Here is a 20,659-nt window from a genome sequence, read left to right on the forward strand (position 1 = left end):
TTATTCCAGCAGCTGGAGTTTAACTTTAAAAAATACTAACTCTTCCATCAGTTCAGCATCCAAGCTGGCTCAGTGGGGTGTAAGTATGTCACACGCTATAGAAGACAGCCTCTCATTCAGGACACTGGCTGGTGGGCAAGAAAGACTTTCCCAAGCCTCCTGGGCCAGGTCCTGCCAAATATGGCTGCAGGATGACCAGCAGGCCAGGGGATCAGTGGCAATGTCTTCCATGGGCTCCGTCAGATAACATGACAGCTCTGTTTCAGCATTACCAATGACAGAGGGGATGGCGGCTGCCTCTTGACACTGCCACTTCCTCCAAAGTTGCAGCCCAGTGTTGTGAGTAAAGCGCCAAGGTATGTAACAAGAGATCTGAACCAACAGGTGTGATGGAAAGGCAACCTATTCTTCCCTCACAGATTCCTTCCTTAATAAACTATTTGTTGATATGTAGATTGCTCTTCTCAGACTTTACTTACTTCCTCCTTCATCTAGTTAGTTAGATAGTTTGTGTTGAGGTATTGTTTCTGTTGAATATATGCCACAGAAGAAGGTTGCTAAAATTGAAATGTACATGGTATCATCAAGATATATTGAACACACCTTGATTAGACTGATAAAATCTTTTGGAATGTGTTCAAAAGAAAGCATCGTAATGGCTGACCCTGCATTACACAATAGGCAGTTTAGCCTGTAAACAGCTGGTTACATAAAAGATGGAATAGGCCTTGCAGTGCATCTTAATTTCCTTTTTTCTTTACAAGAGGATTTAGAAGGACTACTGATTTGCTGGTAGGTTGGGCCTTGGCTTGTGTTGGCTGAGGGGAATGTGTGTGTCACCCCTAACTGCCCTGGTGTCTACACCCAGATCAGTATACACAACAGATGGATCTTGGGACAAGACCCAGAAGCAACTGTAACTTTTATCAATGAAGATTGTACTAATAGTGCAACACTGCCTTTATTAAATATCAGTAATGTTCTTGGTGCTGTATATTAGGTAGAAATGAACATTTCTTTTCAGATGTGAGAAACATGTTTCCCGCCACAGTTCCACAGAGAATTCCCAGCTTTGAACCTTCAGCTGTAATTATGAAAAGGACTGTAATTAATGTTCAACTTGTCAGAACCATTTTCAGACTTGCAGAGGCCACTAGCAAAAACAATCAGACAGTCTTGAATGATGGCATAAATATTCCTTCCAGCAATCACAGCATGACTTGGGATTAGGAATAAGTGAGGTCCATCACCGCTATGTTACATTTTAGACTCTAAAGTTCAGACATATCAGCTGATTAAATGGCCAAGTAAGTTAGGCCATTTTAGTCTCAGAGGCTCTAATAATACTGTTGTAGATGGAAATAGGGGAATCTGGTGTAGCGGGAAAGCTGGTACCAAGGATGGTAGTGTTCCTGGTCTTCCTGTTGATATTACTTCCTCATGCAACATGCAAGGCTCACATTGTGAAATGCAATGTCCGTGACCCACACACTCCACTTCACCAGTATCATCAGAGAGGAGACCTCATCATTGGTGGTATTGCTTCTCACAGCTTCATCATCATCTCCAGTTCAACAGCCTTCACCAAAGAACCCCCGCCAGCACTGCTTGAAGAGCTGAAGTATGACGTTAATCATTTCAGTTTTGCATGTTGATTCCTTCTTTGGCCAATGCAGTTACAGTCCTAGAAGAGGGGTGACTAATTGTGACCCTGCAGATGTTGTTGGACTCCATCAGTCCCAGGCAGTATGGCCAATGGTCAGGGATGATGAGAGTAGCAGTACAACAACACCTGGGGTGTTACACAGGGCTTCAAATTTTCTACCCCTACTAAAGGTTGAAGTTTAGTTTGGGTGGGTCCATAGAGATGGGATATGTCATTTCTGGAATCAGGATCTCCAATTGTTTGACAAAATGTCAATACCAGTCATTGTTCCCCTGATTTTGGATTGGGGCCAAAGCATTGGGGGATGGGTTCACCCTTCTCCCCACACTGCTTTCCTTTAGTCACCCGACTTCCAACTGGAGTTGCCATTTTCCCCACAGGGGAAACATTCAGATACCATAGAAGGAGATGTAGCATTGTTATAAGTTTGTGGTAGTGGGTTTGGATGATATGTGTGAGACCCTTTTTAGTTTATAATTGTGAGAGATATAATTTGCAAAGGAGGACATCTGTGCCACTCGTCAAGCTAATTTCCTTTGTTCATCCAATAAAGTTGCCAGGTGAGCTAATGTGTCTGTGAATAACAGGTGAATAGATTTTGGGCCAGAAAGTTCCTGTTGTTATTGGAACTCTTTTCAGGAGAGAGGCCCTCCCCCTCCTCCCCACATCCTGGAGACAGGAAAAGGCTTCAGCTAGTCCTGAACAAGATCCCCCCAGATAAAGACTTGTGGCTGGGGTTTGATTAGGAGGTCGGGGTAGGAGATGAGGTTGACTGGCTTAAGGACTTTTCCCATGGCAGAAAGTGAGAAGATGGCTACAGTCTGATGTGTGCTGAAGAGAAAACAAATGTGTTTTTGGAGATGCATCCCAAAACCCTGCAGGTAGCAGCAGGGATCAGCTTGGACTGGGAACTACATGGAATCTCAAGACAAAGGGCCATGTGGGCAGTTGCTTGGCTTGGAGGTGGGGTGTGTGCTTATGGGACTGCGTAGGAATATTTCTTGGTGGTTTTAGTATTGCCTTTTGAAATGCTTTTGATTTGTGCCTTTTGAATGCTTCTAGGGATATGAACTGTTTAACGGTTTTCAGTAGCGTAGTGGCAAATTCAGAAATTCAGGGTTGCTTCATGTTGGTCACAGCCATGCCCCCTCCCCCCTTTTGCTGCTCAGTTGAGGAGATCCTTGTTAATGCCTTCTCCCACAACAACAGGTGTCCCTAGGAGCCAATCAGCATGAAAGGGGAGAGTGATTGGCTCCAGTAACCAGGAAAGGACAAGAAAGCATGTTAGAAGACTATTCTCAGTGGTTAACATGCTCACCTTTCATGCTGAATGTCTCACATAATGCTGGAGACATTGCAACCTTGCTCCCCAAAAAGTAAGGTGTCTAAGACCTCCCAAAACCCCAGACAACTATACCCCTGATGATTTTTTAGGAATTATACTAATAGGTTTTTTCATTGCTATACTATGCCTGTTAGATTTTGTGTATGTACAACTGTTTAGGAGAGAAAGGGAAATATGTGTGTGCATTTGAGGGCTGTTGTGCTATAGTGGAACAAGGCAGGACAAAGGAGCTTGAGGAGTGAGGCTGTAATGTGGCTTAAACATGTCGGGAACTCACTATCTTGGGCACTGCCAAGTATGAGGACTGGGTAAGCCATGTGGATACAGAACTGTGACTGGGAGCTCCAAGAAAGAAGAGGAAGCCAAAAGTGAGAGGAATTAACTGAAAACTTGCTGTGAAGGAGTGGACTATTTTTGTACTTGTGTTGTGTGGAAATGTGACTGTGTTATGACTATGCTTTTGATGATGTATTCTTTTAAATGCCTTTATTAACCTGTATCTGTTATTTCTCTGCAGGGCACACTGTTATTGTTTGTTTGCAGGTTTGAGACAGATATTTCCAGGGATTGGGGTAGTGTTGGTTGGTTCTGGTTGGTTGTTGATGGCGGCAGACGCACGTTCTTTGTCTCCCCTCGATCAAACATTAACAATAGTTCCTTCGTGGCAGCATTTTTGTCTTATCTATTTTATTTTAGCTTATTTTATTTCGCCTACTTCACCCCCAGAGAAGGAGGAGGACAGACTGTCATCTTTCTTGCCAGTGCTTGGGATTATCTCTCCACCTGCGTCTCTGACTCAGCGGCCTTGATGTCCCAGTCTGAGAGTGCTTACTGATAAGGTCTACGGACTGTAAGTCTGAAGCTTATCTCTCCCCCTGACTGGGTAGTGTTACAGGATTGGGGGGGCTGAATGATATCTGTGAGACCCTTTCTAGGTTATAATTGTGTGCCTGTGAGAGATACAACCTGCAAAGAAGGACACCTGCACCACTGGTCAGGCTAGTCTCCTTTGTCTATCTAATAGAGTGGCCAGGTGAGCTGACAAGTCTATCAAGTACACATTAACAGGTGAATAGATTCTGAGCCAGAGAGATCCTGTTCTTACTTTCAGGGGAGGAGCCCTTCCCCCTCCTTCCCCCCCCTCCTGGACCTGAGGACATGTTTGTGTTTTTAATTTTAATCTAGTCTGAAGAGAAGCTGGGAACTAGAGAGACAGAAAGGTTTGCTTGCTCTCTGGACCCCCAAAAGCTATGGGCAATAGGGAGCAAGCTTTGATGGACTGTTAATTATGTGAACTTCTCCACCTTAAGAGTGTGTGTGTGTGAATTAAAACCATATTTCCTAATAAACACTGTGGTCTCCGCTGGCTTTCTTTCCAAGAAAACCAAACCCTGGGTAAGTGCAGGAACCCCTGGAAGTCTTGTACTGCTTGGAGACTGGGGTGGGGCACAACAATATTATTGGGGAAAGGATTAGATCCCCTTTCCTTAAATTAATGCTCAGTGAAATAATCTCTAAAGAGTTTGTCCAAGCCAGGATGGTAAACATAAGGAGCATTAAAACTTACCCCACTAATGAGGTGAGAGAAGCCCCCATATTTTCCAACAACTTGGATTTTGATTCAAGGACAAGCAGGCTGAAGAATTTGTAGAGGCAAATTTTTGGGGGGTATGTAATTAAGCACTTTATGGCCTGGGATCTCCAACCCTAGTATTCCTACCTTAAACATCCCTTTTATAATATGGCAGTCAAATCAGATAATCACATGTATTGATGCATGTATATGTAGTTCTGTAACCTCTAGAGGAGGGATGGTTATCATTTTCCAGACCTCACAAATTAGCCTGGGAAAAGAACTATTTGTTCCCCACTTTTATTATTGGGGGGGGACTTGGGTGTCACTCTGAGGGGATCTTGAGATCCATCAAAGAACTTTGGTGGGGGGAAAAAGTCACACTAGGGGTCATATAGGCTTTTAATTTCTCTACCACATTCTCGATCAACCATGTTCCCCCTTGATTGTCAACTGTTATGGAAATATGTATATATAGAAAAAGAGATACTCAGCAGTTTGAGCTGCGTGTGCCAGTGTTTGTATTTATCTTAGAAGCAGGCTTTTACCCTGTATTTAGATCACTGAGACGTAAGACTTAGTAAAATAAGAAAAGCTACTTTATTTATAGAAATACATAGTAGAAAGGAAAGGCATACCTAGTTCTAATTAACTAAGTTGGAGGCGCAATGTCCAGACTTGGGTATTGCCCTCATGGCTCAGGAGAGAAAACAAAGACAAAGATACAGTAGGGCCCCGCTTTACGGCGCTTCGCTTTAAGGCGCTTTGCTAATGCGGTGGTCTCAATTAGACACAATTAGACTAAAGCCCCACTCATACGGCACTTGTTCCGCTTTTACAGCGGTTTTTGGGCATCACATGCCATTCTATTCAATGAGTTCTGCTTTTCAGCGGTTTTGGCTTTACAGCGGGGGTCCGGAATGTAACCCGCCGTATGAGTGGGGCCCTACTGTATCTTCTCTCTCCTCAGACAGTCAAAGAAGACGACAAAGGAAGGATGATGGGAATTAAAATCCAAAACACCTATAGAGTATAAGTTGGAAAAGTCTGGTATAAATATATCCTTCTCAGCAATCACAGCTGGAATTAAGGACTAGGAACAGGCAAGCATCCATCAGTATGATCACTGTTTTTCTTTTTTACACTCTGGATTTCAGACATTTCATTAGAGTCTCTAATGATGCTAGGGGGAGGTATAGAGGGAAGGTTTGTATGAAGGATGGTGACATTATTGGTATTGCTGCTGATACTATTTCCACATGCAATATGCAAGCCTCACATTGTTAAATCCACACACTCCACTTCACCAATATCTCCAGAAAGGAGACCTCATCATAGGTGGTATTGCCTCTCACAGCTTCATCATTATCTCCACTTCAATAGCTTTCATCAAAGAACCACCATCACCATTGTGGGAAGAGCTTAAGTAAGATCTTAACAATTTCAATTTTGCATGTTGATTTCTTCTTTGGTCACTGGAGTGACTGGTCCTAGAGCTGGGGTGGCTAGCCTGTTTCCCTGCAGATGTTGTTGCCGACAGGCCTTGCAGATGTTACTGCCCAATGGCCAGAGTTTATGGGCATTAGAGTCCAACAATATCTGGAGAGCCACATGTTCTCCACCTCTATCCTAGAAGATAAAATACAGTTTGGGTCCAAACAGATGTGATATGGGAGATCTTTGGTCAGAATCTCCAGTTCTTTGAAAAAAATGTTAAAAGCAGCCATAGGTCCACTAATTTTGGATTGGGGCCATAGCATTGGAGGATGGGGTTAATAGTTCACCCCATACTTTTTTTCTTTTACCATCCCTTCACCTCTGGAGTTGCCATTTTCCTTACAAGGGGAAACATTCAGGTCTCATAACAGGACATGTAATGTTGTTGAGGAACTAATTAGAGCCCCTTCCCTTCAGCATCCTAAGAGAATGCTAGGAAGGAAAGGATGTCCCCATAGTTTGTCCAAGCCAGGTTTAGAAATAATTAGAGCTTGGGCTCTCCATCACTAGGATTTTTCTCTGCATCCCTTTTCCACCTTTGCAGGCAAGCAGGGTGATCTCATGTAGTGATACCTACATTGAAGTTTCCTAACTCTCAAAAAGGGATCAGTGTTATTTTTCAAAATCCTTCAGATTCTCTTGGGAAACTGTTATCTCTTCAATCTTTTTTTAAGCCAGTCCAAGTAGATATTGGGAGGGTTTCTCCATCTTCAAGAACCTCAAGAGGGGGGAGAAAAGCTGCACAAGGGTGGATTTAGTTCTCCACCAACCATGGTTTCTCTCTCTCAATTTATGTCTTGATTTAGTTCTCTACTAACCATGGTTGTTCTCTCTCAATTTATGTCTTTTATTCTGACTCTTCTCCACAACTTCACTCTTTTTTTCTTTTTTAAATAAAACACCTATAGTTTTTCATAATAATTCATGTCAGCATATATGGAAATTTATTTGCCAACATATTTAGAAATAATTAAATCATCTTTTTGATTTCTGTAAGCCCTGAGCTCTTTTGGGAGGAAGGGGAGGATAAATATTTAATAAATAATAAAAGGATATTTAGCACTCCAAATAATGATATACAAAATTTCCCCTTCCCTAAAAGCCTAGAGATTTCTACCCTTTCAGCTTTTTATTCTTACAACCTCTCAAAAATTATATTTCTCCTAAATTTCCTACAGACATTTCTACTGAGTAGGATGGTCTCATGATGTGATAAAGTTGTGTTAATGGTGTTTTATCATTGGTCCAACAAGCCCAGTGCTAACTCCTTCTGGAAGCAATTCTTCAGTGTTAGAGACAGTAGTCATGTTCCCACATCTTGTATTTAAGATAAGATATTCAAACTATAATCTATATCCATCTGCATACAAAGCATTTCCCAGTCTCCTTTTGATGGCAATTTAGGATTTCAGGGTGTTTTTTCTCTCCTTGATACTCCATAACAGTATTCTCACAGACATCAGTCTTGCTGTAAAGCACAAGTCTGAAAGACATTATTTTTATAATAATAACAATCCACTTACATTGAAGTCATTTTTATGCTTTAACAATTCTTCTCTGCTACATGATTTTCAGTTGCTTCTCCTTCTGAGTAAACAGCAGTGTTTATTCATTTCACATAATTAAGCCTGTAGAGGCCTTTAACCTTATGAGAGCTATGTAGATGCAGTCATGATTCTTGATATACAATTGATTGCTTTCTACTTGCTCTGGATGTCAGAACATTCAGAGCTGTGTTGGATCAGACCAGGGACCCATCCAGTTAACCACACTGTTTCCCCAATTGTCAATAGATATAGCTATGAAGGCTATAGACCTTCCCCGCTGCTGTTTCCCAGTAACTGGTATTCAGAGACATGCTGTCCGTTCTTCTTTGAGGAGGGACATAGCCATCATGTCTAGTATGCACTGATACCTTTATCCTCCATGAATGTGTCAAATCCCCTTTTAAAGCCATCTAAGAGGTTGTTCATTGCTATATCCAGTGCTAGTCAATGCCATAGGTAACTGTGTGCTATGTGAAGAAGTATAATTTTTGCCTGCTTTGAATGTTCCTTCACTGAGCTTGATTGGATGACCCTGGGATGTGATTTTATGAAAGAAGGAAAAAAATGTCTATCCAGATTCCAGTTTCTCTATATCATGCCTAATCTTAATAAACCTCTATAATGTCTTCCCTTACTCTGATTTCATCATATTCTGCAACTTTGTTAAATTAAAAGTCTTTCTAAAGTTAAGTCTTCACAAGGTATTGGTAAGCAGCTATAATGTACAATAATAATAATTTTGTAGATATTTTGTAGAAAATACATACATGTGTATATGTATTAAATAGTATCTTCCAATGATTTTGAATAATATAGTTTGTTTTGGTACAATCAACTCTAAATAGGTATTTTACTGAAAAAGTGTAGGGTATGTTCTTTTAACTTATCAGATCCTAGTGTAGTGCAGACCCTTTCAGGATAAGGATTGCCTTAAGTAATGTTGTTATATAAATAGTATTATAAATTATAGTTGTGAGGATGATGTAGAACATAGTTGTGATAAACTGACATATCCTTCTCATACAGAATGCAACTTTCATTCTAGTGTAGTGCCCAAGAATTACCAGCACATCCTGGCCTTGCAATTTGCAGTGAAGCAGATAAATGAGAACCCTCAGTTCTTACCCAATCTCACTTTAGGCTTCCGCATCTATGACAGCTATTTCAATGCCAAATGGACCTACCATGCCACAATGTTACTTATGTCTGCACTGGAAACATTTGCCCCCAACTACATATGTGTCATCAAGAAAAACCTGATAGCCGTAATTGGGGGACTGGACTCCCAAACCTCCCTTCATGTGGCAACACTCTTGGATATCTATAAGGTTCCACAGGTAGGCTTTCTCTTTCTCTCGTTATGGGAACAACACATCCAGGTTGGATTTTATAGTTTGGAGAAAGAAATATGTGCATTTCTAAATAAACATTTGTGCCACATGTTTTACAGCAAAATCTTTTGGAATGTCTACATCTAGGGGATTAGGGCATTGTTGGTGGGGGAAATTAAACAACAATAGTAGCAGCAATAACTACTACTACAACACATTTATCCCTGAAACAGTACTGCTGCTGTTGCTGCTACTCCACCCTGCTATAAAATAAAGTGCAATGGGTGATGGGAGGTATGTGTGTGGTGGCAGAACTCTGAACCTTCCAAGAGATTTTGGCTTGCTTCTAAGATATACACTTGTGATTTTAAAAAACACACCTCTGACAACTGTTATAATTATTTAAAGAGTGGAGGTTTTGAGTGGAGGTTTTGTCTCTCCTCACCATAGTTGCAGTTCTCCCCTCAGCCTTGAACCTACTGGGATTACTTATGTTCTCTCTGACTCAGCTCTCTATCTGTGCATACCAGTCATCAACCTTACAGGGCTGTTTTAAGGACAGCTGACATATTTCAAGGGCTCTAAATACTTGAAACTGAAATGCAAATATTATTACTCTCTCTCTTTCTCCTCCCCGCACATCTCTCTTTAGTTCATATATGGACCTGCTCCAGTGATGAACAATAAAACCCCAGGCCTTTCATTCTATCAGATGGCTCCTAAGGAAGTCCATCAGTATGAGGGGATTCTTTCTTTACTCCTGCATTTCAGGTGGACATGGATTGGGATCCTTACTTTCAACGATGAGAGTGGAGAAAGATTTGTACAAGCAGTAGTTCCATTGTTTTCCCAGAGTGGTATCTGTTTTGCCTTCATAGAAAGAAGTCACAAAGTTACTTATGCCACTGAAATGAATGATTTGTTTCAAAAAGGGGCAAAAATACATGATAAAATCAATGACAGTAAAGCCAATGTAGTGGTGGTCTATGGAGAATCATATACTGTGTCATTTGTGAGATGGCTGCCATACCTATCAGAACGAGAACACATGCCAAGTAAGCCAGTAAGTAAAGTGTGGATAATGACAGCTCAGGTGGAGCTCACTTCATTTGTCTATCAAAGAACTTGGGATACAGAAATACTCCATGGGGTTCTTTCCTTCACCACTCATTCTAATAATTCACCAGGATTTCACCAATTTGCTGAGAGCAAAAACCCTGCCAGCCCAAAAGGGGATGGATTTATTATGGACTTCTGGCAACAGGCATTCAGCTGTGTATTCCCAAATCAATTTGTTGGTAACATAGAGGGTGATATGTGTACTGGGGAAGAGAAGCTGGAGAGCCTTCCTGGGCCTTTTTTTGAAATGAGCTTGACTGGCCACAGCTACAACATCTACAATGCTGTTTATGCTGTGGCCCATGCTTTACATGCCATGTCAATATCCAGAATTAAACAGAGAGGAATGGCAGACAGAGCAGGAATGAAGCTTCAGAATCATCAACTATGGCAGGTAATGGTCTGAAGATCCTTACTCAGTGAGGAGCAAAACATATTCTGCTTGTTTTTTCTATCATTCACTTTCACATGCAACTACAGCAGGGTCACTAGCATGGCATTTGTGGGTGCAGTGATGACCTTAAGATCTTTCCCTGGTGCCCACAAAGCTTCTGAGCATCTTCTCTCCTCACTTTCCCCTTGGCCATGATTTTAGGGTTGCCATATTCAAGTTCCACAAATCTGGGCAATTATGCAAATTATTTGCTTATTATGCAGATTAAGCATATTAATGGTTGCATTGTCCAGTTGTTTTGTTTTTGTGCCTAGTAATTACCACCAAAAATGATAGGAGGATGTGACGAATCTAAAAAAAAGCTTACATTTTCAGCCTTAAATGCCTAGACTCTAGTTTATTATTTATGAAATATTTATTTAAGATTATTTATATCCTGCCCTTCCACTGTTAAAAACAGAGCTCAGTACAGCTTACAAACATAATAAAAACAATAAAAATACACAATCAATATAAAAATATAATAAAACATAAAATAGAAACAAGCATAAAACAAGTCAATACAGCAGTATAAAAATCCAGAATAAAACAAAAAGTCAGCAAAGCATCAATTAAAAGAAATATTGTGACCTAGATGTTGCTTTAACAACAGTTAAGAAATGTGAAATGAACACACCACTATAACTTGTAAAACAGATAGAAGTAAAGATTTCAATATTATCAGTTTAAGTCAATCATCTTATCTAAAAAGTTTAATGTCTGAGCATGTGAGAAGTGTCTTTAGCACACTGATTCTCACATAGCAGGTCAGGGAGAGGGGAAACACAGCCTTCTATGATAAACTGGAACTGGAACTTCATGGAGATTTGAGTGCTGGCACCTCTTCTTTTTTTAAAAAGTGCAGTGAATTCTAGAAATCTGGAAAGCTGTTCTAGAGTTAGACAGGACAGCTGTTCCATTCCTATTGGTCTTAAGGGGGGGAAAGGTTATACCCAACTTTATTGCCAACTCTGCTTGAATATCAATATCTTTGCAGAGGATCCCTAGTCAAGCCTTACCAACAGCATAATCCAAACTATATCTACTCAGAAATAAGTCCTGTTGAGTTATATGGGTAAGTATGTTAGAATGGCAGCCTTCAGGGACATCTATCTTTACTCCAGAGTGCTCCCATCTAACATCTCCACAACACTAGGCTCTTTTCTTTCTACAATGGCTCAGCTCAACCCTCTTAAATCCACTGATGATGCACTTTGTTGGTTGCATGATGGCTTGTTTCTTGCCCAATAGTGGTAAAAGTGAAAGTGTGGCTGCAATTGCTGTTGTTCCCAAGCTACTGTCTGTGAAGTAGACCAAACCATGTGTGTTTTCTCTCTGTCAGTTGTTACTCACTGGAATTGGGTTGGCTGTCAAAGTGAGTTTATAGCAGCCCACAGGGTAGGCAGGACAGGGTAGATAATTTTCTTACTCATTTCTCAAACCACTTCAGAGAGAGGTTTGAGGGCTAAGTCTGTAAAGAATATTGAAGCAGCCATGTTAAAAGGTAGGGGCAGGGTATTCCAGGCAGGGGGTTGCCTACCCTGCTTGGATATGGATATCTTTGCAGAGAAACCCTAGTCAAGCCTTACCAATAGCACACTCCTAACCATATCTACTGAGAAGTAAGTCCTATTGATTTCTTTGGGGCTTAGTAAGTGTGTTTAGAATTGCAGCATTCAGGGACATCCATCTTCACTTCTGTCTGCATCAGCAGACATCAGCATGAGAGAATGAAGCAAATCTGTCCCTGATGAAAGCAGGAACATCAATCTAAAAGGTGTAAATTATCATTATTCCATGCTGAATTGCAGGCTTTTCTAAACTCTTGCCATTTCCTTTTCAATCTAGCTCCTTCAGTTTCTGGCAGGTGTCTCATTGTATCCTGCAAATTTTGTTTGATTTTTTAATTGAAATAGGGTTTTTTATAAGGACCTTTCATATTTAATGCCCATTCAGTGCCTGTGAGGACCCACATAAAATAGAGGTGTACATTCTTTATGGCTAACACAAGCAACGCAGGGTTTGCTTAGCTTGACTGGGGTGTAAGAACTTATTTATAGAACACACATCACAACAATTCCACCCCTCCCTCCTTTTTCCAGTTTTTCTCCCTAACAGATACACATTCTGTGGATGCTAAGCACGTTTAGTCCTCACTGGGTTACTCTGGAGTTTCCTGCCCTCCTCAGAGTATTTTCCCCCTAAAATTTTGTTTTGTACTTTTGCAAAGCTTGGGGTTCCCCCAAGTCTCCCCATACCTTCCTCCTGCATGTGGATGGTACTGTTTTGTTTGCAGAAGGATCCATGTCTACCTCTGAACCTGGTATTTAGAGGCTATTTATATAAACTCACAATGTATAAACAATGAAATGCACAGAGTACCTTTCTGTAAATTGCCCTAGTCTTTATAGCTGTGTGTACATTTCAAACAGTCTTTTGAAACAGCTGCCATAGTGATTGAAAAAATATATATTTAAAGCATGACTGCTTGCAAAAAAAATAAATAGAAAATTGCTTCCATCCAGAGGGGACAGTTAGAAAGCTCAGTCTAAAAGGTGCAAAACACCATTATCCCTTCCTGAATTGCAGCTTTTTCTAAACTCTTGCCATTTCTTTTTCAATCTAGCTCCATCATTTTCTAAGGGGTGTCTCATTTAACAACAGTGCTGGGGACGAGGTCTCCTTTGACCAGAATGGTGAGATAGTAGCCGGATTTGATGTCAACAATTGGATTGTATTCTCAAACCAATCCTTCCATAGAGTGAAAGTTGGGAGGATAAATCCCCAGGCTGCTCCAGAGCAAGTGTTTACCATCAGTGAAAATGCCATAACGTGGCCCAACTGGTTTAACCAGGTAGGATGTAACTGTCACCCATTTGTGAAGTTTTCACATTTTCAGTTAGCTGTCTAACTTAACATATGAAGTTAATTTCAGTGGACATTGTTCAGCCATGTCTTTTGACTAAAGGTAGCACAAGCAGTCACAAATGTCCCCTTCTTGGGGAACATAGTAGAGAGAGTAGTTGTGGGGCAGTTGCAGGCATTCTTGGACAACATGGATTATCTAGATCCATTCCAATCTGGGTTCAGGCCTGGCCATGGGACTCAGTCAGCCTTGGTTGCCCTGACAGAGAGCAGGACAGAAGGAGTCCTGCTTCTCAATCTCTCTGCAGCTATCAATACCAGTGACCACAACATCCTCCTGGACTGGCTCCATGTAATTGGAATTGGTTGCACAATGTTTTGGTGGTTCCAGTCCTACCTACAGAGTCCAGAGTCCAGGGAATACCATTGGATGATTGTTTTTCAGCCAGCTGGCAGTTGTGCTATGGTGTGCTGCAGGGCACCATCTTATCCCAATGCTGTTTAATATCTATATGAAGCAGCTGGGAGCAGTCATTAGGAGTTTCAGGGCAAGGTGTCATCAGTATGCTGATGACACTCAGCTCTATTTCTCCATAACATCTGAATCAGGAGAGGCTATGCAGGGCCTGGACCAGTGTCTGGTCACAGTGGTGGCAAGATGGAGGCACCGTGGGTGAGTGGTTCCTGTGTCTGAGAAATTGGTCAATTGCCTACCCTGGATGAGACTGCACTCCCCCAAAGGATTTGGTATACAGTCTGGGGATGGTTCTGGATCCAGCTCTGTCACTGGAGGCCCAGGTCGTCTCATTGGCTAGAAGTGACTTTTATCAATTGAACCTGGTAAGACATCTATAACCATTCCTGGACTGCGAGAGCTTGGCCACAGTAGTTCAGGCACTGGTGGCTTCAAGACTGGATTACTGAAATGTACTCTATGTGGGGCTTCCCTTGAACTTGACACGGAAACTGCAATTAGTGCAGCATGCTCCAGCCAGATTGCTGATGGGAGTGATAACCTGTCAGCATATAACACCTCTGCTCAGAGATTTACACAATTTGCCAATTTGTTACAGGACCAAGCTCAAGGTATTACTACTGGTATATAAAGCCCTTAACAACTTGGGACCAGTTTACTTGTGAGACTGCCTTACCCCATGTGTGCCCATTCAAGCACTTCACTCTGTGCATGTAATATTTATTCCTCACTTGTAAGAAATTGTTTTTTTAGTGTGGCAGCACCTACTCTTTGGAATTCCTTGCCTATTGACATCAGGCAGGTGACTCCGCTCTATTTCTTTTGGTGCCTGCTTAAAACTTTTTTGTTTAGTTTAGGGAAACCTATTCAGACCCATAGATGTTCATCTGTTTTAATCTTTTTAGTAAGTAGCTGTTTTAATTGTTTCAAAAATGTTTTTAAATTACTTGTTTTCAACAGTTTTATTGATAATTTCAGTGTTTTCGTAAACTGCTTAGAGGTCTTTACATTCAACTGGTATATAAATTTTGTTACATAAGTAAAATAAAATGTATGAATCAACGTAACAATCTAGGCCCTTGGCTTCTACACTGGTTCCTGTTACACTGAATAAAAAAAAGTATAAATGTACTGCCTTGAAGTCGATTCCGATTTATGGCAACCCTATGAATAGGGTTTTCATGGTAAGTGGTATTCACTAAATATTAATATATTAATTACCTTGGAGAAGTGAAGTCTAAATAGATATTGACCTTACTGAACATATCATAACCAAATTCCATTCAATGGGTCACCTTAAATAATGCTTGAAACACTTGGGCTGTCACAAATCTTTGCCTCTTCTCCAAATCTATGCCTAGTTAATGCCTACATAAGGAAGCCACATGATGTGACATCAACTTTTACATAAGCACCAAAATAAAACCCTTAGTCCTGTTGTCTGATTGTTATATTCCTAGATAGAAGTAAAGAGCAGGTTATAGTGTTTGATATCTAAAATGTTCTTTACAAGATCATAAACATACATAGGCATTAAATCACCTTTGCCCATAAAAAGAGGTTTGAATTTTCCTAAATGTTACTGGAGCACTAAAACTACTGAAGAGTTCTTAATATTGTTATTCAAATATTTTTAAACCTGCCATTTTAAGACCTCAATTCATGTTAGCCCAAGCTCCACAAACCCAGGAAATTTGTTAACTCTCAGGAGGATTCCTCTAGCAATACAGTAAGGGTCAGATGCTGCATAAGGCAATACAAGACCAGGACAAAAAGGCTGGCATCTCCATGTCTTATTAATGCACTACACTGCATATTCCATAACTAAAGGAGTAGGCATTGCACACAGCCCAACACTGCACAATGCACAATATCTCCATATTTAACAACTAAAGGAGCAGACATTGTGTAGTGTTGCATTGTAGAGTGATGTATATGGGGTTGCTGTGGAGGCCCGGTGTGTGTCCATTGGCCCAAAAAAGTATGTGACTATGCTTATTGCACAACAGTATCATATTCTGTAACTAAAGAAATAGGCATTGCACATAGCATCCAGTAGCTGGCACCCTCTGCAAGCTTTGCAGACCAGCAAAAACAGTGTCAAGATTTTTATTGTGCACACACTGCATTATTTTGCCAGTAGTTGCTTTAATCAGGCAGGAAAACATTAATGATGTTTGAACTGCTGCTCAGAATGTCATGATACCAATGAAGTGTGTGTTTGTTGATAAACCTGAATAACGTACATCTGTAGTTTTCATCAAAATTGGAAATAAATATGATATGCCAGCATAAATATTGCACTAAAAAGGGACAATTTGTCAATTTTCAGCACTTGTTAATTTGCTGTATGTGTGGCAACTTTTATCAAATTGGCTTAAAAATGGCACATTTGTAGACCTCATTAGGCAGATTATGCATGTCAGATTTCAAGCTATTAGCTCAACAAGTATATTTTAAATTAACTCTAGAACTTTGAGGGTTATAATGGTGGGACCTTTTTATTTATTTTTCTGCTCGACTAAGGGGCAATCTCATGACCCTTTAATGTCATTGTGGCAGAATGAGCTATACATACCTGGTCACACAAAATGGAAATGGACTACCTTCAAGTCGATCCCAACTTATGGTGACCCTATGAATAGGGTTTCCATGGTAAGTGGTATTCAGAGGGGTTTACCATTGCCTTCCTCTGCAGCTGAGGCGCAGTGACTGGCCCAAGGTCACCCAGTGAGCTTCATGGCTGTGTGGGGATTTGAATCCTGGTCTCCCAGGTCGTAGTCCAGCACCTTAACCACTACACCATACTGGCTCTCTTAACAATGAGAACAGAATGAAAAATAATAGTGAATTGAAGTTTGCACATTGTGATCAATGGGAATTGTTTAAAAATGTATCAGAATGGAATTGAAGCAAGCTATTAAATGAAGAAAAATACTGAAATGAAACTTTTTTGTACACCCCTAAGAAGGAGCTTCCATTCTCTTTTTAGTTTGTTTGAGTTCACCCATTTTACACATTTATAGGCATCTTTTGTGACAAAAACAAAGTTAACGCAAGAGGCTGGTTTAAATTAAACACAAGGTAAAACCAATTTTTTCATTAATAAGAGCATTTCCCAGATTAATTATGTAGTGAAATGCTAATGCTAATACACCGGTGGCATATCAGATGTGCTTTAGGAGACAATTAACATCATGGGAACATCTATCAAAAGTATGGTAGTATAGGATGAAGTCACAGAATAGAAACTTCATTTGCTACTTCATCAAGACAAGCAAATTTTCCAAATTGTGAGGGTGGCAAACATGTTGTTCTCAGATTTATCATTTTATCTGTTTCATTTATGAACTAGACACAGCCTAACTCTGTATGTACTGAGAGTTGCCATCCTGGTTCTAGCAAGAAAGTGAAGGAGGGGAAGCCATTTTGCTGCTATGATTGTATTCCATGCCCAGAAAGGAAGATTTCAGATCAAGAGGGTATGAAATCTACAGTACAAATTTATAGCTTCTTGTCTGTATTTATTTATTTATTTTATTTGTATACTGCTTCATATTTCAAGAGAAGCCTCTACACTGTCTATAGTATAATTAAAAAAAATCACAAATACAATAAAAACAAAATTGCACATTGAAAACAATAGAAAACATTTTAAAAGATCTTCTTAAAAATCAATATAAACTAAAACAACCAAGTAATCACAACAACTACTGGCAGATCAAAGCACAAAAAATACAACAGCGGCAGCCAACCCCACAAGCATATTTGTACAAGTAGCAGCATTACTCCCACTTCTGCTGCTACCTCCCCAACATATGCTTTCAACAAAAGGCAGGCCAAAACTACACACTTCCCACCCTTGGAGCTTCTTCCTCTCACCAGGGAGCACCCACAATCAATCCTCCCCCACACAACACCCATAATAACAGAAACAACAACAGTGGGTGCACCCTCATCTTGAGGGTAATCCAAAAATGCTGATCTGTGGTAGCACTAGTTGTATGTCCCTGGGCTGGGATTGAGAGATGCATCTTGTTGAAACCATCCAACAACAACACTTTTCTTCCCCACCAGTAAGCTGGCATATTCCATTAATGCATTACAGGCCAGCATCTTGTGCTCAGGCTGCTGACCCCCAGCTGAGAGCCACAGGACAAGAGCCCTTTTGCTCTCGCCCTTCCCCAATAGCTTGCACCCTTGCCAGGCATGAGTCTAAATAGATACCTGTAGAGGGGAAAAAACACAACCTTCAGTCAGGGGCTCCTTTCACAAATACACACCACCAGCCCCACCCTATAGCCAAGAACAATATGCATGTAAAATCATGCAGTCACCAAGGTGGGCTTTCCCCCCAGTTTATCAAACATCATAGAAAAAAAATTGGCTGGAGAGGAATTTATGAAATGAAAGAGACGCCTCCATACATCTGTACATGTACTGTATCATATTTTGAAAGTAAGACCAAATCTTTTCTTTCTCAGATATGGATGACTGTTATGAATGTAAAGCTGAAAAATACCCCAACAAAAATCAGAATATATGTATTCCCAAGGATACAAGTTTCTTGTCCTACGAAGAACCTTTGGGATTCACTTTAGCTGCTTTTGCTCTTTCCTTTTCATTAATCACAGCTCTGGTGCTGGGAATATTTATTAAGCACGGTGACACTCCCATTGTCAAAGCCAATAATCAGGACCTCACCTATGCTCTCCTCATATCCCTCCTCCTCTGCTTCCTTTGCGCTTTGCTATTCATTGGCCGACCAGAGAAGGTGACGTGTCTCCTCAGGCAAACTGCTTTTAGCATCATCTTTTCAGTGGCTGTTTCTTGTGTGTTAGCAAAAACCTTCACTGTTGTTCTTGCTTTTATGGCCACTAGACCAGGAAGCAGCATGAGGAAATGGGTGGGAAAAAGAGTGGCCAGTTCCATTGTTCTTTCCTGTTCCCTTATTCAAGCAATTATTTGCACTGTGTGGCTAGTTTCTTCTCCTCCTTTCCCAGATGTTGACATGAACTCAGTGGCTGAAGAAATTGTCCAAGAATGTAATGTAGGTTCCATTACTATGTTTTACTGTGTCTTGGGCTACATGGGCTTCCTGGCTTTTGTGAGTTTCTGTGTGGCTTTCCAGGCCAGGAAGTTACCTGACAGTTTCAATGAAGCCAAGTTTATCACTTTCAGCATGCTGATTTTTTGCAGTGTTTGGCTGTCCTTTGTTCCAACCTATCTGAGCACCAAGGGCCAATATATGGTGGCTGTTGAGATCTTTTCTATCTTAGCCTCTAGTGTCGGCCTGCTGGGTTGCATCTTTGCCCCCAAATGTTACATTATTTTGTTGAGGCCTGAGCTGAACAACAGGGAACAACTACTAAGAAGAAAATACTGAAAGTATCTGTGTCGTCTGTTTTTGTCTCCAATCCAGAGTTTTGTGTGCATCAGTCCATTATGTGTTTTTCTGAGAATTTCTCTTCAGCAATGCCCTGTGTAGATATATCCAAAGCTCTCCATGTGCTTCCCAAGGGCAAGGGTCACATCTTCACAAATATATCTACCTACCCATGCCCTCATATCACTAACAAAGGCCCCACAAGCTGAAATTTGTCAAGTGGCTATGAAAAAGTCTTTTCAACATTGTCTTTTTGAGCCTTTTTAACTGTTTATAGGATGCCCTCCTCAGAGAAAATCGCCAAGCCTCTCCTCAATGTCTTTTTTGCACCAAAGACATTTTTATTCTCACTGGGTTTTTTTTTTAAAGTCAACTTTCCTGCTGTTTCCTGTGGTTCAGAAGAGGGCAACCAGAATGATCAAGGGGATGGAGCGACTCCCTTACGAGGAAAGGTTGCAGCATTTGGCGCTTTTTAGTTTAGAGAAAAGGCGGGTCTGAGGAGACATGATAGAAGTGTATAAAATTATGCATGGCATTGAGAAAGTGGATAGAGAAAAGTTCTTCTCCCTCTCTCATAATACTAGAACTCGTGGACATTCAAAGAAGCTGAATGTTGGAAAATTCAGGACAGACAAAAGGAAGTACTTCTTTACTCAGCACATAGTTAAACTATGGAATTTGCTCCCACAAGATGCAGTAATGGCCACCAGCTTGGATGGCTTTAAAAGAAGATTAGACAAATTCATGGAGTACAGGGCTATCAATGGCTACTAGCCGTGATGGCTGTGCTCTGCCACCCTAGTCAGAGGCAGCATGCTTCTGAAATCCAGTTGCCGGAAGCCTCAGGAGGGGAGAGTGTTCTTGCACTTGGGTCCTGCTTGTGGGCTTCCCCCAGGCACCTGGTTGGCCACTGTGAGAACAGGATGCTGGACTAGATGGGCCACTGGCCTGATCCAACAGGCTCTTCTTATGTTCTTATGTTCTTATATTTCTACTGTATCAGAATAGTTTAATGAAGTATGGAACACAGCATTAATGGTTTATTTTGTGTATCATACAGGAACATGCTTTGATAGGAAATAACATTTGATTGACTCCAAAGGTGCCCTCCTCATCATGGAAGCCTTTCAGTCATGGGAGACAAAGGGTAACTTTGGTTCCAGCCCTCTCCTTTGGATCCAACCCATTATTTAGAATTGGTGAATTTTCAAAATGTGTTAGAGTTATAAGCAGATAATGCCATATCACTTTTCTAACATGCACATTATTATTGTTGCTGTTGTTTTATTGGAAAGTAACAGTAGCCTGTGGCATATCTAGTGCTTTCTATTAATTTATTTATATATCACTGAAATCACTGAAATGGCAACTGCCATGTTCTGGTCCAATGTGGAATCACAGAGAAAGTAGCAAGCATGAAGT

At 40.8% G+C, this 20,659-nt stretch overlaps 1 protein-coding gene across 1 annotated transcript; it reads left to right on the forward strand.

The window, feature by feature from the left end:
* Positions 1-1,400: 1,400 nt before the first annotated feature.
* LOC133367564 (vomeronasal type-2 receptor 26-like) lies at positions 1,401-19,237 on the forward strand. Its single transcript, XM_061591658.1, has 6 exons — positions 1,401-1,621; positions 8,599-8,965; positions 9,672-10,472; positions 13,138-13,365; positions 17,207-17,333; positions 18,336-19,237. Exons 1-6 carry the CDS (start codon positions 1,401-1,403, stop codon positions 19,235-19,237), a joined length of 2,646 nt encoding a protein of 881 aa, XP_061447642.1.
* The last annotated feature ends 1,422 nt before the right edge of the window (positions 19,238-20,659 follow it).

This window comes from Rhineura floridana, chromosome 11 (assembly GCF_030035675.1).
Source record: "Rhineura floridana isolate rRhiFlo1 chromosome 11, rRhiFlo1.hap2, whole genome shotgun sequence".
Lineage (NCBI taxonomy): Eukaryota > Metazoa > Chordata > Lepidosauria > Squamata > Rhineuridae > Rhineura > Rhineura floridana.